The sequence below is a fragment of the Oncorhynchus tshawytscha genome, linkage group LG24, assembly GCF_018296145.1.
Source record: "Oncorhynchus tshawytscha isolate Ot180627B linkage group LG24, Otsh_v2.0, whole genome shotgun sequence".
In the NCBI taxonomy this organism is placed as follows: domain Eukaryota; kingdom Metazoa; phylum Chordata; class Actinopteri; order Salmoniformes; family Salmonidae; genus Oncorhynchus; species Oncorhynchus tshawytscha.
In genome coordinates, this window is record NC_056452.1 from 29,736,447 (window position 1) to 29,763,950 (window position 27,504).

Genomic DNA, 27,504 nt, shown 5'->3' on the forward strand with positions numbered 1-27,504 from the left:
TGGGTTAAGGAGTTAGTTTGTGTTCTATAGTGCGTTAATTTAGTTTGTGTTGTATTGTGGTTTAAGGAGTTAGTTTGTGTTCTATTAGCTACTATAGGTGGAGCAGCGGAGGACACAGGAGGCTGCATGGAGGTACTATAGGTGGAGCAGCAGAGGAGGAGGCTGCATGGAGGTACTATAGGTGGAGCAGCAGCTGTGACAGGAGGCTGCATGGAGGTACTATAGGTGGAGCAGCAGCTGAGACAGGAGGCTGCATGGAGGTACTATAGGTGGAGCAGCAGAGGAGGAGGCTGCATGGAGGTACTATAGGTGGAGCAGCAGGGGAGGAGGCTGCATGGAGGTACTATAGGTGGAGCAGCAGAGGAGGAGGCTGTAGGGAGGTACTATAGGTGGAGCAGCAGAGGAGGAGGCTGCATGGAGGTACTATAGGTGGAGCAGCAGAGGAGGAGGCTGCATGGAGGTACTATAGGTGGAGCAGCAGCTGAGACAGGAGGCTGCATGGAGGTACTATAGGTGGAGTAGCAGAGGAGGAGGCTGCATGGAGGTACTATAGGTGGAGCAGCAGAGGAGACAGGAGGCTGCATGGAGGTACTATAGGTGGAGCAGCAGCTGAGACAGGAGGCTGTAGGGAGGTACTATAGGTGGAGCAGCAGAGGAGGAGGCTGCATGGAGGTACTATAGGTGGAGCAGCAGGGGAGGAGGCTGCATGGAGGTACTATAGGTGGAGCAGCAGAGGAGGAGGCTGTAGGGAGGTACTATAGGTGGAGCAGCAGAGGAGGAGGCTGCATGGAGGTACTATAGGTGGAGCAGCAAGGAGGAGGCTGCATGGAGGTACTATAGGTGGAGCAGCAGAGGAGGAGGCTGTAGGGAGGTACTATAGGTGGAGCAGCAGGGGAGGAGGCTGCATGGAGGTACTATAGGTGGAGCAGCAGAGGAGGAGGCTGTAGGGAGGTACTATAGGTGGAGCAGCAGGGGAGGAGGCTGCATGGAAGGTACTATAGGTGGAGCAGCAGAGGAGGAGGCTGTAGGGAGGTACTATAGGTGGAGCAGCAGGGGAGGAGGCTGCATGGAGGTACTATAGGTGGAGCAGCAGAGGAGACAGGAGGCTGTAGGGAGGTACTATAGGTGGAGCAGCAGAGGAGACAGGAGGCTGCATGGAGGTACTATAGGTGGAGTAGCAGAGGAGACAGGAGGCTGCATGGAGGTACTATAGCTGGAGTAGCAGGGGAGACAGGAGGCTGCATGGAGGTACTATAGGTGGAGTAGCAGGGAGACAGGAGGCTGCATGGAGGTACTATAGGTGGAGCAGCAGAGGAGGAGGCTGTAGGGAGGTACTATAGGTGGAGCAGCAGAGGAGACAGGAGGCTGCATGGAGGTACTATAGGTGGAGCAGCAGAGGAGGAGGCTGCATGGAGGTACTATAGGTGGAGCAGCAGAGGAGACAGGAGGCTGCATGGAGGTACTATAGGTGGAGTAGCAGGGGAGACAGGAGGCTGTAGGGAGGTACTATAGGTGGAGCAGCAGAGGAGGAGGCTGCATGGAGGTACTATAGGTGGAGCAGCAGAGGAGACAGGAGGCTGCATGGAGGTACTATAGGTGGAGTAGCACGGGAAACAGGAGGCTGTAGGGAGGTACTATAGGTGGAGCAGCAGAGGAGACAGGAGGCTGAATGGAGGTACTATAGGTGGAGCAGCAGAGGAGGAGGCTGTAGGGAGGTACTATAGGTGGAGCAGCAGATGAGACAGGAGGCTGCATGGAGGTACTATAGGTGGAGCAGCAGAGGAGACAGGAGGCTGTAGGGAGGTACTATAGGTGGAGCAGCAGAGGAGACAGGAGGCTGCATGGAGGTACTATAGGTGGAGCAGCAGAGGAGACAGGAGGCTGCATGGAGGTACTATAGGTGGAGCAGCAGAGGAGACAGGAGGCTGTAGGGAGGTACTATAGGTGGAGCAGCAGAGGAGACAGGAGGCTGCATGGAGGTACTATAGGTGGAGCAGCAGAGGAGACAGGAAGCTGTACGGAGGTACTATAGGTGGAGCAGCAGAGGAGACAGGAAGCTGTATGGAGGTACTATAGGTGGAGCAGCAGAGGAGACAGGAAGCTGTATGGAGGTACTATAGGTGGAGCAGCAGAGGAGACAGGAGGCTGTACGGAGGTACTATAGGTGGAGCAGCAGAGGAGACAGGAGGCTGCATGGAGGTACTATAGGTGGAGCAGCAGAGGAGACAGGAAGCTGTATGGAGGTACTATAGGTGGAGCAGCAGAGGAGACAGGAAGCTGTACGGAGGTACTATAGGTGGAGCAGCAGAGGAGACAGGAAGCTGTATGGAGGTACTATAGGTGGAGCAGCAGAGGAGACAGGAAGCTGTACGGAGGTACTATAGGTGGAGCAGCAGAGGAGACAGGAGGCTGTAGGGAGGTACTATAGGTGGAGCAGCAGAGGAGACAGGAGGCTGCATGGAGGTACTATAGGTGGAGCAGCAGAGGAGACAGGAAGCTGTAGGGAGGTACTATAGGTGGAGCAGCAGAGGAGATAGGAGGCTGTAGGGAGGTACTATAGGTGGAGCAGCAGAGGAGACAGGAAGCTGTACGGAGGTACTATAGGTGGAGCAGCAGAGGAGACAGGAAGCTGTAGGAGGTACTATAGGTGGAGCAGCAGAGGAGACAGGAAGCTGTACGGAGGTACTATAGGTGGAGCAGCAGAGGAGACAGGAAGCTGTACGGAGGTACTATAGGTGGAGCAGCAGAGGAGACAGGAAGGCTGCATGGAGGTACTATAGGTGGAGCAGCAGAGGAGACAGGAGGCTGTACGGAGGTATCATAGGTGGAGCAGCAGAGGAGACAGGAGGCTGTACGGAGGTACTATAGGTGGAGCAGCAGAGGAGACAGGAAGCTGTACGGAGGTACTATAGGTGGAGCAGCAGAGGAGACAGGAAGCTGTACGGAGGTACTATAGGTGGAGCAGCAGAGGAGACAGGAAGCTGTACGGAGGTACTATAGGTGGAGCAGCAGAGGAGACAGGAAGCTGTAGGGAGGTACTATAGGTGGAGCAGCAGAGGAGACAGGAGGCTGTAGGGAGGTACTATAGGTGGAGCAGCAGAGGAGACAGGAGGCTGCATGGAGGTACTATAGGTGGAGCAGCAGAGGAGACAGGAGGCTGTAGGGAGGTACTATAGGTGGAGCAGCAGAGGAGACAGGAAGCTGTACGGAGGTATCATAGGCTACATGTTTGAGAAAGCTGGGCCTATAGCAGAAAGAGACATTACAACAGATAAGGCAAGGACTTATAAAGGGTGGCTAGAGAGGGGCAGAATCTAGTGGGAGATATTTGATGAGGTGGAAACTGGCCTTTTAAACAAGTGTATAATCTGGGGCCCAACTTTCCATCAGAGAGGGACAAAAAATGGCTAGATCATAGATATACAATATGTTTAAATGGACTAGACTGTATCACGGAGGCATGAGAATAGAATAGGAAACAATATGTTTATATGGACTAGACTGTATCACGGAGGCATGAGAATAGAATACAATATAAGATGCCTGAGTAGCCTACATAAAGTGAGCCTTCCGCACGGTCTGTTAAAGTGACCATTTGTTTTAGGGAAGTGTGCTATCGGGAACTGAAAGGAAATCCTACTGGCTATACAACCTGACACCACAGTGGCCCGGTCCTTTGAAGAGGGCAATAAACAAACAAAGTGCTTGAAAGGTGATCAGCCTCTCACACACCATTTGTCTTTCGCTGAGGTGCAAAGCAGCCACACCATTCACGATGGCGTGCAGAAGAGCAGGAAATAGACACACATGCAAATAGCAGAGTCAGTCAGTCACCCACTGTAGCCTAGCAGTAACAGAGTCAGTCACCCACTGTAGCCTGGTAGTAACAGTCAGTCACCCACTGTAGCCTGGCAGTAACAGCGTCAGTCACCCACTGTAGCCTGGCAGTAACAGTGTCAGTCAGTCACCCAATGTAGCCTGGCAGTAGCAGAGTCAGTCAGTCACCCACTGTAGCCTGGCAGTAACAGAGTCAGTCACCTACTGTAGCCTGGCAGTAACAGTGTCAGTCAGTCACCCACTGTAGCCTGGCAGTAACAGAGTCAGTCACCCACTGTAGCCTAGCAGTAACAGTGTCAGTCAGTCACCCACTGTAGCCTGGCAGTAACAGAGTCAGTCAGTCACCCACTGTAGCCTAGCAGGAACAGAGTCAGTCAGTCACCCTCTGTAGCCTAGCAGGAACAGAGTCAGTCACCCACTGTAGCCTGGCAGTAACAGAGTCAGTCAGTCACCCACTGTAGCCTGGCAGTAACAGTGTCAGTCACCCACTGTAGCCTAGCAGTAACAGAGTCAGTCAGTCACCCACTGTAGCCTAGCAGTAACAGAGTAAGTCAGTCACCCACTGTAGCCTAGCAGTAACAGAGTCAGTCAGTCACCCACTGTAGCCTAGCAGTAACAGAGTCAGTCAGTCACCCACTGTAGCCTAGCAGTAACAGAGTCAGTCACCCACTGTAGCCTAGCAGTAACAGAGTCAGTCACCCACTGTAGCCTGGCAGTAACAGAGTCAGTCAGTCACCCACTGTAGCCTGGCAGTAACAGAGTCAGTCAGTCACCCACTGTAGCCTAGCAGTAACATAGTCAGTCACCCACTGTAGCCTAGCAGTAACAGTCAGTCAGTCACCCACTGTAGCCTGGCAGTAACAGAGTCAGTCAGTCACCCACTGTAGCCTGGCAGTAACAGAGTCAGTCAGTCACCCACTGTAGCCTAGCAGTAACAGAGTCAGTCAGTCACCCACTGTAGCCTAGCAGTAACAGAGTCAGTCACCCACTGTAGCCTAGCAGTAACAGAGTCAGTCAGTCACCTACTGTAGCCTAGCAGTAACAGAGTCAGTCACCCACTGTAGCCTGGTAGTAACAGTCAGTCACCCACTGTAGCCTGGCAGTAACAGCGTCAGTCACCCACTGTAGCCTGGCAGTAACAGAGTCAGTCAGTCACCAACTGTAGCCTGGCAGTAGCAGAGTCAGTCAGTCACCCACTTGTAGCCTGGCAGTAACACAGTCAGTCACCCACTGTAGCCTAGCAGTAACATAGTCAGTCACCCACTGTAGCCTAGCAGTAACAGAGTCAGTCACCCACTGTAGCCTGGTAGTAACAGTCAGTCACCCACTGTAGCCTAGCAGTAACATAGTCAGTCACCCACCCTAGCCTGGCAGTAACAGAGTCAGTCAGTCACCCACTGTAGCCTGGCAGTAACAGAGTCAGTCACCCACTGTAGCCTAGCAGTAACAGAGTCAGTCACCCACTGTAGCCTGGCAGTAACAGAGTCAGTCAGTTACCCACTGTAGCCTAGCAGGAACAGAGTCAGTCACCCACTGTAGCCTAGCAGTAACAGAGTCAGTCACACCAACTGTAGCCTGGCAGTAACAGAGTCAGTCAGTCACCCACTGTAGCCTGGCAGTAACAGAGTCAGTCACCCACTGTAGCCTAGCAGTAACAGAGTCAGTCACCCACTGTAGCCTAGCAGTAACAGAGTCAGTCAGTCACCCACTGTAGCCTGGCAGTAACAGAGTCAGTCAGTCACCGGCTGTAGCCTAGCAGTAACAGAGTCAGTCAGTCACCCACTGTAGCCTAGCAGTAACAGAGTCAGTCAGTCACCGGCTGTAGCCTGGCAGTAACAGAGTCAGTCAGTCACCCACTGTAGCCTAGCAGTAACAGAGTCAGTCAGTCACCCACTGTAGCCTAGCAGTAACAGAGTCAGTCAGTCACCGGCTGTAGCCTGGCAGTAGCAGAGTCAGTCAGTCACCCACTGTAGCCTGGCAGTAACACAGTCAGTCACCCACTGTAGCCTAGCAGTAACATAGTCAGTCACCCACTGTAGCCTAGCAGTAACAGAGTCAGTCACCCACCCTAGCCTGGCAGTAACAGAGTCAGTCAGTCACCCACTGTAGCCTAGCAGTAACAGAGTCAGTCAGTCACCCACTGTAGCCTGGCAGTAACAGAGTCAGTCAGTCACCGGCTGTAGCCTAGCAGTAACAGAGTCAGTCAGTCACCGGCTGTAGCCTGGCAGTAACAGAGTCAGTCACCCACTGTAGCCTAGCAGTAACAGAGTCAGTCAGTCACCCACTGTAGCCTAGAAGGCTGGCGACACAATTCATTTTACTAATCTAGCCTAATAGCTTCAATGTATCATGTATCATTTGTAATATCTTCACTTTAAGGTCAATATGATCAGTTAATGCAATAACATCAAGCACATATGCAGATGCCGGGCTACAGAGTGTCCAGTGGGTTGACTGTGGCTTGCATGTTATCCGCGCCATGCTGAGTTGCATTGCCACCGTCCCTCCCGTGTCACCGGCGCTGAAAGGATAGAAAGGGTTAAATTAAGAAACGGGGGGGAGACTTGACAGCAAACCAGAAGAGGGGCGTATACAAACACTTTCGCCTACAGGAGAGGGCTGCGAGAGAAAAACAGCGTGTATACAGTGTGGACAGGCTCTCGTTTGGTTTACACTTTTTGGACACGGTGAGAGCTGAGGGACGCACTTGACGCTTGGATCGGAAGGCTACTGGTTTTACACTGCGGAGAATAGCCAGCAGCATGTCTGGATTCGCGACTGGATGGATAACGGTTGTGCTTGAAAGGGAGAACTCCTCAAACTAGTTGTTTTTTCTTCTTCCGGGAGATCCACTTTTTGGGTGGTGTGATGGTGTGCCAAAGGTGTACCACACCAACGCGTTAACCTCCATCTGCGAATTCAATATGACGCTTTTGGATAGATGATAGCCCAGATAATGGGCGGGAGGGAGAATGTGTCCAAAATATCAAAACCAAGGAGTCCTGCGTACCACAGATGAGAGTGAAGAGAGCAAGACGGTTTGATTGTATGTAAGGCGAGGAAAAGGTTTAATTCTGGTAAAAAAAAGGTGGAGAACGTGGCGCCGGAAACACCGGGCTGGAAGTGGGCTGCAACTCTCTTGATAGAAGACTCTACCTGGAGTGCAACACGCGATAAGACTACATGTTGTTGTTTTTTACATAGTATACACGTTGGGCGCAACAAACAAACTAATAATTCCGTAGTTATTTCATTACTTTACCCATGGGCAGTTTTACACAGTCGCCCTGACAGCCTTTTGGAGAAATAACTTTGGAGATCCACTCCGACATAGAAGAAGCATATCATCCACGGGGATACCAAAGGAAACCTGAACCTCGCTGTATGGACCTTTTTAACTTTGATCGTTTTTACACATTGAATCTGAACCCACTTTTTGTTCCACTTGAAGACCGCTCTCCACCGACGCTGATCTGATGTTAATGAACATGAACATAACCACGTGGTCCCAAACTTGACATTTTGACCGATTTGTTTTTCTTGATTCCTCTATTCTCCTTTCCCCCCCACCCCTTTCCCCTTAAAATTGTAATTCTGAATCCAGAAGTGGCTCCGAAGTGGTGTTGCGGCTCCTCGCCCGCAGCGGATCCGGAGCTGGGAGTGTCTGCAGCGGGAGGAGCTGGCGGAGGACCCCCTGCATCACCGCAGGGACCAAAGACCGGTCAGGTGAAAAGGATGGTTCGATTGGCGGCAGAACTCTTGTTGCTTTTAGGACTTCTACTTCTTACCTTACATATCACCGTGTTACGGAGCAGCCCGTTGCACCAAGGGAATTTTACTTTGAGGCAGGATCAGCAGGATACGTTGCGCGCAGAGGTGAGTGCTATTTATTAATCGGTGTCATTCTATCAGAACCTGTAGTATATATTGATGGGGCTCTTTCGGCTATTGAGTTTGGGGTTAGAGCTTAAAATGGGGAATAAACCTCTAACTTCTATTATATTCTGCAGAAGTTGATAGACCACAGCATCAGTTGACATGGGCTCTTTGACTACACGGTAAAGGGGGTAATGACTACACTGTAAAGGGGTAATGACTACACTATAAAGGGGGTAATGACTACACTGTAAAGGGGGTAATGACTACACTGTAAAGGGGTAATGACTACACTGTAAAGGGGTAATGACTACACTGTAAAGGGGTAATGACTACACTGTAAAGGGGGTAATGACTACACTGTAAAGGGGTAATGACTACACTGTAAAGGGGGTTATGACTACACTGTAAAGGGGTTATGACTACACTGTAAAGGGGTAATGACTACACTGTAAAGGGGGTAATGCCTACACTGTAAAGGGGGTAATGACTACACTGTAAAGTGGTTATGAATACACTGTAAAGGGGTAATGAATACACTGTAAAGGGGTAATGACTACACTGTAAAGGGGTAATGACTACACTGTAAAGGGGTAATGACTACACTGTAAAGGGGTAATGACTACACTGTAAAGGGGTTATGAATACACTGTAAAGGGGTAATGACTACACTGTAAAGGGGTAATGACTACACTGTAAAGGGGTAATGACTACACTGTAAAGGGGTAATGACTACACTGTAAAGGGGTAATGACTACACTGTAAAGGGGTAATGACTACACTGTAAAGGGGTAATGACTACACTGTAAAGGGGTAATGACTACACTGTAAAGGGGTAATGACTACACTGTAAAGGGGGTAATGACTACACTGTAAAGGGGTAATGACTACACTGTAAAGGGGTAATGACTACACTGTAAAGGGGTTATGACTACACTGTAAAGGGGTTATGACTACACTGTAAAGGGGTAATGACTACACTGTAAAGGGGTTATGACTACACTGTAAAGGGGTAATGACTACACTGTAAAGGGGTTATGACTACACTGTAAAGGGGTAATGACTACACTGTAAAGGGGTAATGACTACACTGTAAAGGTGTTACTATGAGTTTGACAGCAATTTACAGGCAAGTAACATTCTGTATTTAATATTACAGTACAACAACTGTTATATATATTACAATACAACAACTATATATATATATATATACACTATATATACACACACACCACACACATACACGGTATTAAAGCAAGTAATGTGTAATGACACAGTAAAATACTGTAAAATTTACTGTATTATACTGTAACAAAAAGACAAGTAATTGCTACTGTAATCGTAGTTAATGGATGAATGAAATTCATTGAGGGGAGGGGGTTTTGTATTTCACAGTTTTTCCTGTAATTACAAGTTATTGGCGTTAGCTATGTGTTAGCTATGTGTGTAAACACTAAAGTGTTTACACATTACAGCGTATTAATGAATAATTAGTGTTTTTATATCACATGGCCCATTCTAGAGGCCTTAACAACGTCTTCCAAACTGGCAGCGACTACAGGGCAAAACAGACCGACAAAATGCTCAACCATTAAAAGTTGAAGACTAGCTACCCTTGTACATTGTAAATTGATTGGGTACTTTAACCACACAGGAGTTAAGGCCAGGCACTGAAGGCTGAAATTACACCTATCCATTTATTTATTCATTTTGAGATTTGTTGATATTTTGTGTCTATTAATGTTAGTAATTTCATAAAGTAAACATATAAATATCAACAATGTAATAAAAAAAATGTATATTTTCTTTAGTTTATCATGCTGCAATCATACAAATGCTCGTGAATTTTTAACCACGCTTAAAATGAACATTACATCAAACATTTCAAAGTTTCACATCGTTTAAAAGCCCATTTCACAAAGAATGTTTACAAACTCACTGTATTTAGTATCTTCTTTGGAGAGATGGTGATTGGTTTTCAATAGGCGTTTGGTAGTCTAAATTCAGTGTACAATTGGCCCAGCGTCGTCCGGGTTTGGCCGGGGTAGGCCGTCGGCCGGGGTAGGCCGTCGTCCGGGTTCGGCCAGGGTAGGCCATCGTCCGGGTTCGGCCGGGGTAGGCCATCGTTAGGGTTTGACCGGGGTAGGCCGTCGTCTGGGTTTGGCCGGGGTAGGCCGTCGTCTGGGTTTGGCCGGGGTAGGCGGTCGTCCGGGTTTGGCCGGGTAGGCCGTCGTCCGGGTTTGGCCGGGTAGGCGGTCGTCCGGGTTTGGCCGGGGTAGGCCGTCGTCCGGGTTTGGCCGGGGTAGGCGGTCGTCCGGGTTTGGCCAGGGTAGGCCGTCGTCCGGGTTTGGCCGGGGTAGGCCAAACTGTTCCCCGGTAGGCCGTCATTGTAAATAAGAATTTCTTCTTAACTGACTTTCCTAGTTAAATAAAGATGAATTAAATAAATAAATCAAAATATTACAATTCAGTTAAAACTGTGAAAGATAACCCTCAATGTAGCCTATAGATATAAATTGCACAAGAATGATACATTTATGGATGTTTTTAAAGGTATTGTTTTGTCTTTATTCAACCCAATGGGGGTTATGAGTCAACTCGCGCATCACTATTAATAAAAAATAAAATAAAAACTGCATAGAACAGTTTAAAGGGATAGTTTGGGATTTTGGCAGTGCCTTCAGACAGGATTCATACCCCTTGACGTATTACACATTTTGTTGTGTTATACCCTGAAATCTAAAAGGATTACATATGTTTTGTTGTTGTTGTACCCATCTACACACAATACCCCATTATGACAAAGTGAAAACATGTTTTTAGATATTTTAGCAAATGTATTTAAAACGAAATACAGAAATATCTCATTTACATAAGTATTCACACCCCTGAGTCAATACTTCGTAGAATCACCTTTGGCAGCGATTACGGCTATGAGTCTTTCTGGGTAATTCTCTAACAGCTTTCCACACCTGGATTGTGCAACATTTGCCCATTTATTCATTTTGAAATTCTTAAAGTTCTGCCAAGTTGGTTGTTGATCATTTCTAGACAGCCATTTTCAGCTCTTACCAAGTAGATTTATGTCAACACTGTAACTCTGCCACTCAAACATTCACTGTCTTCTTGGTAAGCCCTTCAGTTAGAGCCCTTCAGTTGGAGCACTTCTGTTAGCCCTTCAGTTAGAGCCCTTCAGTTAGAGCCCTTCAATTGGAGCACTTCTGTTAGCCCTTCAGTTAGAGCCCTTCAGTTAGAGCCCTTCAGTTAGAGCCCTTCAGTTGGAGCCCTTCTGTTAGCCCTTCAGTTAGAGCCCTTCAGTTAGAGCCCTTCAGTTGGAGCCCTTCAGTTGGAGCCCTTCAGTTGGAGCCCTTCAGTTGGAGCCCTTCAGTTGGAGCCCTTCATTTGGAGCCCTTCAGTTGGAGCCCTTCAGTTAGAGCCCTTCAGTTAGAGCCCTTCAGTTGGAGCCCTTCAGTTAGAGCCCTTCAGTTAGAGCCCTTCAGTTAGAGCCCTTCAGTTAGAGCCCTTCAGTTAGAGCCCTTCAGTTAGAGCCCTTCAGTTAGAGCCCTTCAGTTGGAGCCCTTCAGTTAGAGCCCTTCAGTTAGAGCCCTTCAGTTAGAGCCCTTCAGTTGGAGCCCTTCAGTTACAGCCCTTCAGTTAGAGCCCTTCAGTTAGAGCCCTTCAGTTAGAGTTGTTGCTTTAATTTTAATCCACCACCATGCAGTTTTACAACCAAAAGAAACCATATTTTTTGTCTCCCCCTTTTACTCATATTTTCTCCCCTCTTGATGCCTGAAAATGTGTCTGTTTGGTCAGGCATCCACCTGTTACATTGGTGAGGTTTTAACCAGGTCAGTATTGTTAATACCCTAGTATTTATTTGTACCTTTATTTAACTAGGCAAGTGAGTTATGAACAAATTCTTATTTACAATGACAGTGTATTAACTGTTGTTCAGGGGCAGAACAACAGATTTTAACCTTGTCAGCTCGGGGGATTCGATCTAGCAACCTTCTGTTTACTGGCCCAACGCTCTAACCACTAGGCTACCTACCGTCCCTACACTCTAACCACTAGGCTACCTGCCGTCCCTACATTCTAACCACTAGGCTACCTACCGTCCCTACACTCTAACCACTAGGCTACCTGCCGTCCCTACACTCTAACCACTAGGTTACCTGCCGTCCCTACATTCTAACCACTAGGCTACCTGCCGTCCCTACATTCTAACCACTAGGCTACCTACCGTCCCTACACTCTAACCACTAGGCTACCTGCCGTCCCTACACTCTAACCACTAGGCTACCTATCGTCCCTACACTCTAACCACTAGGCTACCTGCCGTCCCTACACTCTAACCACTAGGCTACCTACCGTCCCTACACTCTAACCACTAGGCTACTTGCTGCCAGTAGGACTCACCACCCCCAGAATCACTTGAACTGACATCCATTCTAATTCTAAAATCAGTCATTCTAATTCTGTGGTTTTAGCAGAACATCTAAAAGATCCACAGTAGAGGACAGGACAGGACAGAGGGTTAGACATCTGTAGCAGCCAGTAGGCTGGTTTAACTCTTCAGTAGAGGACAGGACAGGACAGGACAGAGGGTTAGACGTCTGTAGCAGCCAGAAGGCTGGTTTAACTCTTCAGTAGAGGACAGGACAGGACAGGACAGAGGGTTAGACGTCTGTAGCAGCCAGAAGGCTGGTTTAACTCTTCAGTAGAGGACAGGACAGGACAGGACAGAGGGTTAGTAGAGGACAGGACAGGACAGAGGGTTGTCTGTAGCAGCCAGAAGGCTGGTTTAACTCTTCAGTAGAGGACAGGACAGGACAGAGGGTTAGACATCTATAGCAGCCAGAAGGCTGGTTTAACTCTTCAGTAGAGGACAGGACAGGACAGAGGGTTAGACATCTATAGCAGCCAGAAGGCTGGTTTAACTCTTCAGTAGAGGACAGGACAGGACAGAGGGTTAGACGTTTGTATTAGCCAGTAGTGCACTATACATGGAATAGGATGCTATTTGGGACACAGCCCAGAATCCAACCTCGGGGTTAAGAGGGGTCTAGAATCAACAGGGCGGTTCTGAGGGATGCTGTTACATTAAGCAGTCCACCCCCCCTCCTCTCTCTCTCCCTCCCTCAGCTCTGTTTGATGTATTTATAGCGTACCACTGAAATACCCTTGTCACTCTGCCCTGCTACACAACAACCATGATAAATGGGGATTCGTGCCAGACGTGGGTTCAATACTACTTGAAATCATTTCAAATACTTCAGCTGTGCTTAATTGACCTGACCTGTTGCAATGGGTTCAATAGTCCCCCCCAAAACCCCACCCACTGGGGCGGCACTTCAAAAGATTTCAAATAATGTTTCAATCCAGGACTGATTTATGCCTGGTGGTTGGTGGGTTAGGGGTGAGCTAAGAAAGGCATTCTTCCTAAAGGGACACATTTTGGTGTGAAAGTAAGTGAGAAGAATTAACGGTGTACAGTATGGAGATGAACAGAACATCACACGTGGGACATCAGGGAATGCTGTTTTTTAATTTTTTTATCCTTTTTATCCTTTATCATTTATCCTGTGGCTTACAGACAATAAAGTTGACCCTGTTATTCAACCAGATGGCTTCTCCATATTCCGATTAGATCGAACGGTGGCTTCTGGTAAGCGTTGGGGGGGGTTTCTCCATAGATCAGTCCTGGTGTATCGAATTTGAAAACATTGCGAGCTCCTGTTCACCCGACCTGGAGTTTCTGATGCTAAAATGCCAACCCCACTATATGCTGAGGGAATTTCACGTGTGTTATTATCACAGCTGTGTACATACCGCCACAAGCAAACACCAAGGCAGCACTCAGCGAACTGTAAAAGCTCATTATCCAGCAAGAATCCTCTCACCCAGAAGCAGTCTTTATTGTCACGGGTGACTTTAACCAAGCCTGTCTAAAACCAATATTTCCCAAAATATCACCAACCATGTATCCTCCCCCACAGGAGGATCCAGTGTGCTTTACCATGTACACACAAACATCCGTGATGCAAAGCCATACCCCACCCCCAATTCGGCCAATTAGATCAAGTCTCCCTGTTCCTACACCTCGCCTACAAGCAGAAACTCTAGAGGGAGCCACCAACACAGAGAATAGTGAGGCGCTGGACAGAGGAGGCAGACTCCATGCTGCAGGACTGTTTAGAGAATAGTGATTAGAATATGTTCAAAGATTAATCCACTCAGGACTCATCCATCAACATTGAGGAATACATACTCAGTCTGGCTTCATTAGGAAATGTGTTGATGATGTTGTACCCACAATAACAATCCGGACTTACCCCAACCAAAAACCCTGGATGAACGGAGATATCCATACAATGCTGAGAGCCCGTACAGCAGCATTCAGCATTCCTACTGCTGCAACAGATCCACGGAAAATGCCATTTCCATCACTATTCACACGGCCATAACACATCAGGACAAGAGGAGCACCTATGTGAGAATGCTGTTCATTGACTACAGTTCATTATTCAACACTATAGTTCCCTTCCAAGCTTGACACCAAGTTCAGAGCCCGGGGTCTGGACACCACCCTCTGCAACTGAATCCTGGACTTCCTGACTGGCAGACCACATGCTGTGAGGATTGGCAACAATACCTCCTCCACACTGACTCTTAACACAGGGCCCCCAGGGGTGTGTCCTCAGTCCTCTGCTGTACTCCCTTAGGGGCCCCCAGAGGTGTGTCCTCAGTCCTCTGCTGTACTCCCTTAGGGGCCCCCCAGGGGTGTGTCCTCAGTCCTCTGCTGTACTCCCTTAGGGGCCCCCCAGGGGTGTGTCCTCAGTCCTCTGCTGTACTCCCTGTTCACCCATGACTGTGAGGCTTTTCATGACACCAACTCCATCATCTAGTTTGCTGATGACACCCCGGTTGTTGGCCAGCAATGAAGAGTCAGCCTGGCATTGGAGTGCCAGGACACAAACCTCTCCCTTAACGTCGGCAAAAACAAAGGAGTTGATTGTCGGCTTCAGGAAGCAGAGGAGGGAACATGCCCCGATCCACATCGATGGGACTACAGTAAAGAGGGTCAGCAGTTTTAAGTTCCTCGTTGTCCGCATCACAGAGGATTTGACATGGACCAACAACACCACCACTCTGGTCAAGAGGGTGCAACGGCGCCTCTACATCCTAAGGCGGTGAAGAAATGCTGGTTCCTCTCCAAATATTGGACTATAATTGTACCTTCCTGTATTACACTGATGCTAAAATGTTTATTCTACTCTAATGCCATTTACTTTATGTTCATATTCTTATCTTTTATTTGTTTCTTGTTGTTGTTGCATTGTCGAGAAGGAATCTGCAGGTAAGCATTTGGTTGGGCGATGTGTACCATGTGTACCGTACATACGACTAATACACCTTGAAACTTGGAGGAGCTTTGATGTCCATGAACGTTTAGTTTTAATAGATTAAAAACAACGGTAAATATATCAACAACACATTTAGATTCAGGTATAGCAGTCCTGTTTTTTGTGATTTGATTGGCTAGCTGCAGCATATTCGGCACAGCCACAGGAATAGGAAATATCCCAGGAATTTACAGAGTGTGTGTCACACTGCAGAATGTTGGAACAGACTTGGAATAGTTTATGACTGTTCCAACACTACGCACAAGAACAAGAGAACGGAAGCCAAGGGAAGCCGTTCCAAGAGAGAAGAGGGCCACTTGGGCCAGTTAAAGTACAAATATCACCCCTAAATATCACCCCCAAATATCACCCCCAAATATCATCTCTAAATATCACCCCCCAAAATATCACTCCCAAATATCACCCCCAACTAAATATCACCCCCAAATATCACCTCTAAATATCACTCCCAAATATCACTCCCAAATACCACCCCAAATAAATACCACCCCCCCCAAATATCACTCCCAAATATCACCCCTAAATATCACCCCCCTAAATATCATCCCCTAAATATCACCCCCAAATATCACCCCTAAATATCACCCCCAAATATCACTCCCAAATATCACCGCTAAATATCACCCCTAAATATCACCCCCAAATATTACCCCTAAATATCACCCCTAAATATCACCCCTAAATATCACCCCCAAATATCACCCCTAAATATCACCCCTAACCTGTCAGGAGAGGATATAAAGTTATGTCTGTTGTATATTAAAGGACAGTTGTGGTTTGGAACAGGAAAACCCTGACGTGAGACCAGATCTATTTGTGCTGTCTTGCCAGCTCCTGTGGTCATTTTCATACCAATTAAGATGGTCATAGAAGTTGGGCCATGGACAGACCTGGGACACGGCTAGTGTCAAACTGGTTCAGCTGGTTTGGACCGGGACAGCTGGTTTGGACTGGGTCAGCTGGTTTGGACTGGGTCAGCTGGTTTGGACTGGGTCAGCTGGTTTAGACTGGGGCAGCTGGTTTGGACTGGTTGAACCCACTGCCCTCTAGTGTGAGACTGGGTCAGCTGGTTTGGACTGGGACAACTGGTTTGGACTGGGTCAGCTGGTTTAGACTGGGTCAGCTGGTTTAGACTTGGTCAGCTGGTTTGGACTGGGTCAGCTGGTTTAGACTGGGTCAGCTGGTTTAGACTGGTTGAACCCTCTGCCCTCTAGTGTGAGACTGGGTCAGCTAGTTTGGACTGGGACAACTGGTTTGGACTGGGTCAGCTGGTTTGGACTGGGACAGCTGGTTTGGACTGGGTCAGCTGGTTTGGACTGGGTCAGGTGGTTTGGACTGGTTCAGGTGGTTTGGACTGGGGCAGCTGGTTTGGACTGAGGCAGCTGGTTTGGACTGGGGCAGCTGGTTTAGACTGGTTGAACCCCCAAATATCAGCCCTAACCTGGCTAGAGATGACACCTAACACTGTGCAACATTGATGTATGAACTCTACTGAACATAAAGGGCCAGTTTCCCGGACTGAGATTAAGCCGAGTCCTGGATCAAGAGGCACTTTTAATGTAGAATCTCCAATTAACATGTTTTTTTAGATTAGAAGTAGGCCTAATCTGAGTCTGGAAAACTGACCCACTATTTAAAATACTGTAGAAGATAGAAATTCATGAAAACATTTTTTACATTTCTCATAGGAATTGAGTCAGCCACCACTCAGCCGCACAGTGAGTTTTTAACATTGCACCAGTCCGCATACAACTTCGCTGCATAGCGAACCTGAGTTCTGTTGTTAGAACAGAATGGGTTTTGTGTTCTCTGTGAAAGACTTTGCTCTGCTCTGGCAGTGATGCCCAGATCTGGTTGACTGGTCTGCCACTGAAGACCATGATGTCATCTCTCCCCCTTGCCTTGTCACGCACCAGGGGGTTATTTTCATGGGAAGGTGTCATATTTAAAGAGCCCACTGAGACACAAATGGGACAGGATGTGCACATGTAGAACAGAGAATAGACCTTTTTTAGACCCAGCGTTGGCGGACAGGAAGTGTGGTGACAGGAGAACAATATCCTCACCACCGACTCACAGGAAGTGTGGTGACAGGAGAACAATATCCTCGCCACCGACTCACAGGAAGTGTGGTGACAGGAGAACAATATCCTCACCACCGACTCACAGGAAGTGTGGTGACAGGAGAACAATATCCTCACCACCGACTCACAGGAAGTGTGGTGACAGGAGAACAATATCCTCACCACCGACTCACAGGAAGTGTGGTGACAGGAGAACAATATCCTCACCACCGACTCAGGAAGTGTGGTGACAGGAGAACAATATCCTCACCACCGACTCACAGGAAGTGTGGTGACAGGAGAACAATATCCTCACCACCGACTCACAGGAAGTGTGGTGACAGGAGAACAATATCCTCACCACCGACTCACAGGAAGTGTGGTGGCAGGAGAACAATATCCTCACCACCGACTCACAGGAAGATGAGCCTTCCACCGAGGAGCAATAACACATTAACAGCTTATTTAGGCAAATACAACCTATTCACGTTGTATGAGTTGACCTTGGAATCGGGGTATGCATTTCTTCCCAGTTGATCTCCACACCGTAGTAGTCAAGTGATTTACAATCTGCAAATGCGATGTCCTCCTTCTCCTTGTGTTAAAGATGCACTATGCAGAAAGCTCTCCTCCATTTCCTGGTTGCTAAAATTGTAACCTAATAGTTTGCCTAATTTCAGTTTATGTGACAAAACAAGTCACTATAGTGTAGAGAATCACTGTACCATCTAAGCCTCTGTGAAATACATTGTCCATAACCAAAAATATTGTATTTTCAACTGTTTGAAGCTGGTGTACAAAACCAAAAGTACAAGAGTCAAAAACAAAACTTAGGAACGGGAAGCACTGAAATAGCACACACAGAACAGATCTACCGCCTCTCAGACTTGCTTTCAATGAGGATGACAGATCTATAACTCACATTTCTATGTGAATTTGGGGGTCAGGTCGTCCAGAAAGTTACATATTGTAGCTGTAATTGATTTAAAGTCAAATATTTTTTAAACAAAATATACAGTTTACCAAGTTTGAGAGATGAGACGGAAAGAAAACACAGGGGGGGGGGGCAGCTGGTTGAGCAGCAGCATCTGGGCCCAGTGTACCCTGCCTTCATTTCCTGTCCCTTTCCCCAGGGGGGACTGCCCCCTGAGTGGTTACCCATTGGAAAACATTCTCCTTCTCCTCTTCCTTCCCCTCTCCTCCTCCTCCTCTCCCTCCTCATCCCCTTTTCTGCTCCTCGTCTTCTCCTCTTCTCTTCCTCCTCATCTCCTCCTCCTCCTTCCCCTCTCCTCCTCCTCCTCTCCCTCTCACTCCTCATCCCCTTTTCTGCTCCTCGTCTTCTCCTCTTCTCTTCCTCCTCATCTACTCGTCTTCTCTGCCTCCTCTTCCTCCTCCTAATCTCCTGGTAAAGTGAAAAAGGAGGAAGCAGGAAAAGGGGGGTAAAAATAGGACCTCTGTGTGTGGAGTTTCATTCATGGGTTTTCAGGGTGTGAGGAGAGGGGAGAGTAACAGAATCCCGGGAGGCCCCGGATTACCTGAGAAATTGTTTTGATCTTCAAACACTTCCTTGGTGGCGAGGAAAGGGGGAAGATCTAGCATGAATAACGGGTCTTAAAGGCTCTGTAACACTGGACTTAGGTCCACACTGGGATAACTGGATTGGCCCAAAGGTAGGCTGCATGATATCTGTAGGAGACAGTATCCTGTTTCTCCAGATATCTGTGGGAGACTGTTTCCTGTTTCTCCAGATATCTGTTGGAGACTGTTTCCTGTTTCTCCAGATATCTGTAGGATGAAATGATATCTGTAGGATGAAATGAGCGTGCCTGTCCAGAAGAACCCTTCTTTACTCTCTCAGGAGTTCAATTACAAACAGGGACTTCTGAGGGCCTGGAAGAGAAGGTTATCACATGGCCATCTGATCTTAGACCACCCTGAAACAACCACAGAGGTTCCTGTGATGTTCATATGGAGGGGTAGACAGTGGCTGGGGGCCAGGGCTCTGTGTGTGTATCCTGCCATACTGAAATGAGCCCTTACCATATCCTGTTTAGCTCCCAGCCAATCCTGGTCTTAAAGGCTCTTTGTGGTGGCAGTTGTGCGTCGTTCTTCTCATATTCTAAATGTTTCAATTGCCGCACTTCCATCTTTTGCATTTTTAACGACTTTGTTTGTGCGATTTGGTGATCAAAATGATGACATTCTGTGTTTTGATTGAGATAGAGGAGCTTTGGTTAGAGTTCATGTCCTTCCTTTGATTATAGGGAAGGTCTGGGGTCCCCCCCCTCCACTTGTCTTGTCTGAAAGCCCTGTATTAAACTAGAAGGAGAAATATCACCTGTGTAATAATGTGTAGCGCAACAAGAAATACACAGAGATCCTCCTGTATGGGTAAGGTTGTCCAGTATGTCTAATGTCACTGTGAGGACCAGAGTGTGAGGCCTTCCTCTCGCTCTATGCCTGGTGATGTACCCGCATGTAGTTTACATTTATAATGCATCCAGAGTTCTGAGCAACTTCCTTTAGGGCCCCTACAGAGCCCATTTTGTCCCAGAGTTCTGAGCAACTTCCTTTAGGGCCCCTACAGAGCCCATTTTGTCCCAGAGTTCTGAGCAACTTCCTTTGGGGCCCCTACAGAGCCCATTTTGTCTCAGAGTTCTGAGCAACTTCCTTTAGGGCCCCTACAGAGCCCATATTGTCTCAGAGTTCTGAGCAGCTTCCTTTAGGGCCCCTACAGAGCCCATTTTGTCCCAGAGTTCTGAGCAACTTCCTTGCGTGCATGTGTTTCTGTCAGACAGAGGACTGAGGAGTGGTTTTCTGTCTACCCAAAAGAGGCAAAATTGTGACAATGTTTGCACATGTCTGTTGTGGTACCAGGATATAGAGTTATGTCTGTTGTATGTTAAAGGACAGTTGTGGTTTGGAACAGGAAAACCCTGACGTGAGACCAGATCTATTTGTGCTGTCTTGCCAGCTCCTGTGGTCATTTTCATACCAATTAAGATGGTCATAGAAGTTGGGCCATGGACAGACCTGGGACACAGCTAGTGTCAAACTGGTTCAGCTGGTTTGGACCGGGACAGCTGGTTTGGACTGGGTCAGCTGGTTTAGACTGGGTCAGCTGGTTTGGACTGGGTCAGCTGGTTTGGACTGGGTCAGCTGGTTTGGACTGGTTGAACCCTCTGCCCTCTAATGTCCATGTAAACCATATTTCCCTGTCATCCTGAAATATCAATCTAATGTAGCTAAGTGTTTCTTTATGGGGGTCAGGTCAGCTAGGTCTCTATGGGGGGGCAGCTGTACAGGAAGAGACTGACCCTCCCCATCCCTCAAACTGGCACAGAAATAACAGGAGACCTGAGCCATAAGAAATGGTTCCCTTTCTGTTGGTTTAGGGAAGGTCAAATTGACTGCATATGTTGTCTTTCACCCTGACACAGTGGTTATCCTTATCTCCCCAATTTCACTACATTTGCACACACTGTATATAGATTTTTCTATTGTGTTTTTGACCGTACGCTTGTTTATTCCATGTGTCGCGCTGCTTTGCTTTATCTTGGCCAGGTCGCAGTTGTAAATGAGAACTTGTTCTCAACTAGCCTACCTGGTTAAATAAAGGTGTTCTCAACTAGCCTACCTGGTTAAATAAAGGTGTTCTCAACTAGCCTACCTGGTTAAATAAAGGTGTTCTCAACTAGCCTACCTGGTTAAATAAAGGTGTTCTCAACTAGCCTACCTGGTTAAATACAGGTGTTTTCAACTGGCCTACCTGGTTAAATACAGGTGTTCTCAACTAGCCTACCTGGTTAAATAAAGGTGTTCTCAACTAGCCTACCTGGTTAAATACAGGTGTTCTCAACTAGCCTACCTGGTTAAATACAGGTGTTCTCAACTAGCCTACCTGGTTAAATAAAGGTGTTCTCAACTAGCCTACCTGGTTAAATACAGGTGTTCTCAACTGGCCTACCTGGTTAAATACAGGTGTTCTCAACTAGCCTACCTGGTTAAATACAGGTGTTCTCAACTAGCCTACCTGGTTAAACACAGGTGTTCTCAACTAGCCTACCTGGTTAAATACAGGTGTTCTCAACTAGCCTACCTGGTTAAATACAGGTGTTCTCAACTAGCCTACCTGGTTAAATACAGGTGTTCTCAACTAGCCTACCTGGTTAAATACAGGTGTTCTCAACTAGCCTACCTGGTTAAATACAGGTGTTCTCAACTAGCCTACCTGGTTAAATACAGGTGTTCCTACCTGGTTAAATAAAGGTGTTCTCAACTAGCCTACCTGGTTAAATACAGGTGTTCTCAACTGGCCTACCTGGTTAAATACAGGTGTTCTCAACTAGCCTACCTGGTTAAATACAGGTGTTCTCAACTAGCCTACCTGGTTAAACACAGGTGTTCTCAACTAGCCTACCTGGTTAAATACAGGTGTTCTCAACTAGCCTACCTGGTTAAATACAGGTGTTCTCAACTAGCCTACCTGGTTAAATACAGGTGTTCTCAACTAGCCTACCTGGTTAAATACAGGTGTTCTCAACTAGCCTACCTGGTTAAATACAGGTGTTCTCAACTAGCCTACCTGGTTAAATACAGATGAACAACAACAAAAAATAGCTCACGTACCCCCCTCTCTCCTCACTTGCTTTGTCTGACTTCAGGTAATTGACGTAGTTGAGTGAACTGAACTTTGTCCAGATGACTTGCAGTTGACTGGCTGTGATTTGTGTGTTCATTTTCAGATAGTTTATGGTTAGATTGGATCCTCTGTTTGGGGGTCATGAAGGAAATATACATCCTTATGATCAAGTAATCTAAAGGAATATCTCTCTCTCGCTCCCCCTCTCTCCCCCTCTCTCCCCCTCTCTCCTCTCTCTCCCCCTCACTCCCCCTCTCTCACTCACTCACTCACTCTACCTCTCTCTCTTGCTCCCCTTCTCACTTTCTCTCTCTCTCTCTCTCTCTCCACCTCTCGTTCTCTCTCACTTCCCCCTCGCCCCCACCTCTCCCTCACTCACTCACTCTCCCTCTCTTGCTCCCCCTACTCTCTCCCTCCCCGTCTTCTAGAATAATGTCAGAGAAGAGAGCAGTTCATCAGCCCACCAGGGCCCAGGGGAGCGGAGAGGACCAGAGCACCGGTCAGCCCAGAGGCCTGCTGCCCTCCCTTGGGCCCAGAGTCAGGCTACCGGAGGCAGCCTGCAGAAAAACGGGCCGGGGGCCTTCCTCCTGGACCTCAGCAACTTCCCTGACCTCTCCAAGGCTGATATAAACAGACAGAACCCCAACATACAGGTAATACTGAGACACAGACAGATGAATAAAGGGTTAGGGTATAGGGTTAGGGTATAGGGTTAGCGTATAGGGTTAGGGTATAGGGTTAGGGTATAGGGTTAGGGTATAGGGTTAGCGTATAGGGTTAGGGTATAGGGTTAGCGTATAGGGTTAGGGTTAGCGTATAGGGTTAGGGTATAGGGTTAGCGTATAGGGTTAGGGTATAGGGTTAGCGTATAGGGTTAGGGTATAGGTTAGGGTATAGGGTAAGGTTAGGGTATAGGGTTAGGGTATAGGGTTAGCGTATAGGGTTAGCGTATAGGGTCAGGGTATAGGGTTAGGGTATAGGGTAAGGTTAGGGGTTAGGGTATAGATTTATGGTATGGGTTGGGGTTAGGGGTCAGGGTTAGTGTTATGGTAAGGGTTAGGGGTCAGGGTTAGTGTTATGGTAGGGGTTAGGGTTACCAGTCAGGGTTAGTGTTATGGTAGGGGTTAGGGTTACCGGTCAAGGTTAGTGTTATGGTAAGGGTTAGGGGTCAGGGTTAGTGTTATGGTAGGGGTTAGGGTTACCGGTCAGGGTTAGTGTTAAGGTAAGGGTTAGGTTTAAAGAAAATAGGATTTTGAATGGAAATACATTTTAGGTCCCCACAAAGAACATTGTGTGTGTGTGTGACCACATGGCTGCCCAAGCACACCAAGCAGGAAGAGCAAACAGGAAGAGGCAGAATACACTGGTGCACATCACTACCCCCTTTCTCTGTCCCCCCCACTCTCTCTCTGTCTCCCCCACTCCCTCTCTGTCTCTCTGTCTCTCTCTCTGTCTCCCCCACTCCCTCTCTGTCTCTCTGTCTCTCTCTGTCTCCCCCACTCCCTCTCTGTCTCTCTGTCTCTCTCTCTCTCTCTCTCTCTCTCTCTCTCTCTCTCTCTCTCTCTGTCTCTCTGTCTCTCTCTGTCTCCCCCACTCCCTCTCTGTCTCTCTGTCTCTCTCTGTCTCCCCACTCCCTCTCTGTCTCTCTGTCTCTCTGTCTCTCTTTCTCTCTCTCTCTCTCTCTCTCTCTCTCTCTCTCTCTCTCTGTCTCTCTCTGTCTTTCCATCTCCCCACTTCTCTCTCTCTCTCTCTCTCTGCCTCTGTCTCTCTCTGTCTTTGTCTAGGAGGAGAAGAGTTAACAATAAGACAGAGGGGGTTCAGGGTATAGGAAGAGACGAGGAGAAGAGTGAACAATAACACAGGGGGTTCAGGGTATAGGAGGAGACGAGGAGAAGCGCCAACATTAAGACAGAGGGGATTCAGGGTATAGGAGGAGACGAGTCAAAATTAAGACAGGGTTCAGGGTATAGGAGGAGACGAGTCAACATTAAGACAGAGGGGTTTCAGGGTATAGGAGGAGATGAGGAGAAGAGTCAACAATAAGACAGGGTTCAGGGTATAGGAGGAGACGAGGAGAAGAGTCAACATTAAGACAGAGGGGATTCAGGGTATAGGAGGAGACGAGTCAAAATTAAGACAGGGTTCAGGGTATAGGAGGAGACGAGTCAACATTAAGACAGGGTTCAGAGTATAGGAGGAGACGTCAACAATAAGACAGAGGGGGTTCAGGGTATAGGAGGAGACGAGGAGAAGAGTCAACAATAAGACAGGGTTCAGGGTAAAGGAGGAGACGAGGAGAAGAGCCAACATTAAGACAGAGAGGTTTCAGGGTATAGGAGGAGATGAGGAGAAGAGTCAACAATAAGACAGGGTTCAGGGTATGGGAGGAGACGAGGAGAAGAGTCAACAATAAGACAGGGTTCAGGGTATAGGAGGAGACGAGGAGAAGAGTCAACATTAAGACAGGGGGATTCAGGGTCAAACATTAAGACAGGGTTCAGGGTATAGGAGGAGACGAGTCAACAATAAGACAGAGGGGGTTCAGGGTATAGGAGGAGACGAGGAGAAGAGTCAACATTAAGAAAGAGGGGGTTCAGGGTATAGGAGGAGACAAGGAGAAGAGTCAACAATAAGACAGAGGGGGTTCAGGGTATAGGAGGAGATTAGGAGAATAGTCAACAATAAAACAGGGTTCAGGGTATAGGAGGAGACGAGGAGAAGAGCCAACAATAAGACAGAGGGAGTTCAGGGTATAGGAGGAGATGAGGAGAAGATTCAACATTAAGACAGAGGGGATTCAGGGTATAGGAGGAGAAGAGCCAACATTAAGACAGAGGGGATTCAGGGTATAGGAGGAGACGAGTCAACATTAAGACAGAGTTCAGGGAATAGAAGGAGACGAGTCAACAATAAGACAGAGGGGGTTCAGGGTATAGGAGGAGATGAGGAGAAGATTCAACATTAAGACAGAGGGGATTCAGGGTATAGGAGGAGAAGAGCCAACATTAAGACAGAGGGGGTTCAGGGTATAGGAGGAGATGAGGAGAAGAGTCAACATTAAGACAGAGGGGATTCAGGGTATAGGAGGAGAGAGGAGAAGAGTCAACATTAAGACAGAGGGGGTTCAGGGTATAGGAGGAGATGAGGAGAAGAGTCAACATTAAGACAGAGGGGATTCAGGGTATAGGAGGAGACGAGGAGAAGAGTCAACATTAAGACAGGATTCAGGGTATAGGAGGAGACGAGGAGAAGAGTCAACAATAAGACGGAGGGGGTATAGGAGGAGACAAGGAGAAGAGTCAACATTAAGACAGGGTTCAGGGTTTGAGGAGACGAGGAGACGAGGAGTCAACATTAAGACAGAGGGGGTTCAGGGTATAGGAGGAGACGAGGAGAAGAGTCAACATTAAGACAGAGGGGGTTCAGGGTATAGGAGGAGATAGAGGAGAAGAGTCAACAATAAGACAGGGGGGTTCAGGGTATAGGAGGAGACGAGGAGAAGAGTCAACATTAAGACAGGGTTCAGGGTAAAGGAGGAGACAGGAGAAGAGTCAACATTAAGACAGAGGGTTCAGACAAGGAGAAGAGTCAACAATAAGACAGAGGGGTTCAGGGTATAGGAGGAGACGAGTCAACATTAAGACAGGGTTCAGGGTATAGGAGGAGACGAGGAGAAGAGTCAACATTAAGACAGAGGGGGTTCAGGGTATAGGAGGAGACAAGGAGAAGAGTCAACATTAAGACAGAGGGGTTCAGGGTATAGGAGGAGATGAGGAGAAGGGTCAACAATAAGACAGAGGGGGTTCAGGGTATAGGAGGAGACGAGGAGAAGAGTCAACATTAAGACAGAGGGGGTTCAGGGTATAGCAGGAGAAGAGTCAACAATAAGACAGAGGGGATTCAGGGTATAGGAGGAGACGAGTCAACATTAAGACAGGGTTCAGGGTATAGGAGGAGACAGGGTTCAGGGTATAGAGGAGAAGAGAGTCAACAATAAGACAGAGGGGGTTCAGGGTATCAACAATAAGAGGGGTATAGTATAGGAGGAGATGAGGAGAAGAGTCAACATTAAGACAGAGGGGGGTTCAGGGTAGGAGGAGACGAGGAGAAGAGTCAACATTAAGACAGAGGGGGAGGAGACGAGGAGAAGAGTTCAGGGTTCAGGGTAGGAGGAGACGAGGAGAAGAGTCAACATTAAGACAGAGGGGGTTCAGGGTATAGGAGGAGACAGGAGAAGAGTCAACAATAAGACAGGGTTCAGGGTAATGGAGGAGACGAGGAGAAGAGCCAACATTAAGACAGGGTTCAGGGTATAGGAGGAGAAGAGACAACAATAAGACAGAGAGGGTTCAGGGTATAGGAGGAGAAGAGTCAACAATAAGACAGAGGGGGTTCAGGGTATAGGAGGAGATTAGGAGAAGGGTCAACAATAAAACAGGGTTCAGCGTATCGGAGGAGACGAGGAGAAGATTCAACATTAAGACAGAGGGGATTCAGGGTATAGGAGGAGAAGAGGAGAAGATTCAACATTAAGACAGAGGGGATTCAGGGTATAGGAGGAGAAGAGTCAACAATAAGACAGAGGGGGTTCAGGGTATAGGAGGAGACGAGGAGAAGATTCAACAATAAGACAGAGGGGGTTCAGGCTATAGGAGGAGATGAGAAGATTCAACATTAAGACAGAGGGGATTCAGGGTATAGGAGGAGAAGAGTAAACATTAAGACAGAGGGGATTCAGGGTATAGGAGGAGACGAGTCAACATTAAGACAGGGTTCAGGGTAAAGGAGGAGACGAGGAGAAGAGTCAACATTAAGACAGCGTTAAGAGTATAGGAGGAGACGAGTCAACAATAAGACAGAGGGGGTTCAGGGTGTAGGAGGAGATGAGGAGAAGATTCAACATTAAGACAGAGGGGATTCAGGGTATAGGAGGAGAAGAGTCAGCATTAAGACAGAGGGGATTCGGGGTATAGGAGGAGATGAGTCAACATTAAGACAGGGTTTGGGGTATAGGAGGAGACGAATCAACATTAAGATAGGGTTCAGGGTATAGAAGGAGACGAGTCAACAATAAGACAGAGGGGGTTCAGGGTATAGGAGGAGACGAGGAGAAGAGTCAACATTAAGACAGGGTTCAGAGTATAGGAGGAGATGAGTCAACAATAAGACAGAGGGGGTTCAGGGTATAGGAGGAGAAGAGCCAACATTAAGACAGAGGGGGTTCAGGGTATAGGAGGAGATGAGGAGAAGAGTCAACAATAAGACAGGGTTCAGGGTAAAGGAGGAGAACATTAAGACAGGGGGGTTCAGAAGAGGAGATCAACATTAAGACAGAGGGGTCATTCAGGGTTCAGGTATAGGAGGAGAAGAGCAGAGTATAGGAGGAGAGAGTCAACAATAAGACAGAGGGGGTTCAGGGTATAGGAGGAGAAGAGTCAACAATAAGACAGAGGGGGTTCAGGGTATAGGAGGAGATGAGGAGAAGAGTCAACAATAAGACAGGGTTCAGGGTAAAGGAGGAGACGAGGAGAAGAGTCAACATTAAGAGAGGGTTCAGAGTATAGGAGGAGACGAGTCAACAATAAGACAGAGGGGGTTCAGGGTATAGGAGGAGACGAGGAGAAGAGTCAACATTAAGACAGAGGGGGTTCAGGGTATA

The 27,504-nt window shown here is 47.7% G+C and overlaps 1 protein-coding gene across 5 annotated transcripts in view; it reads left to right on the forward strand.

Annotated features, from left to right (window-relative positions):
- Window positions 1-6,435: 6,435 nt before the first annotated feature.
- The window catches only part of ism1 (isthmin 1), a 46,974-nt gene continuing 25,905 nt past the window's right edge, over window positions 6,436-27,504 (forward strand). For 4 of the 5 annotated variants that reach the window (XR_006079848.1, XR_006079849.1, XR_006079850.1 and 1 more), the window contains exons 1-2: window positions 6,436-7,713; window positions 22,274-22,498. Coding sequence is in view for 2 of the 5 variants with exons in the window: in XM_042305642.1 (XP_042161576.1) it covers window positions 7,573-7,713; window positions 22,274-22,498 (366 nt within the window). In the remaining 3 variants the exon portion in view is untranslated. The remainder of the gene's footprint in view (window positions 7,714-22,273; window positions 22,499-27,504) is intronic. The other variant, XM_042305643.1, reaches the window with a different exon arrangement.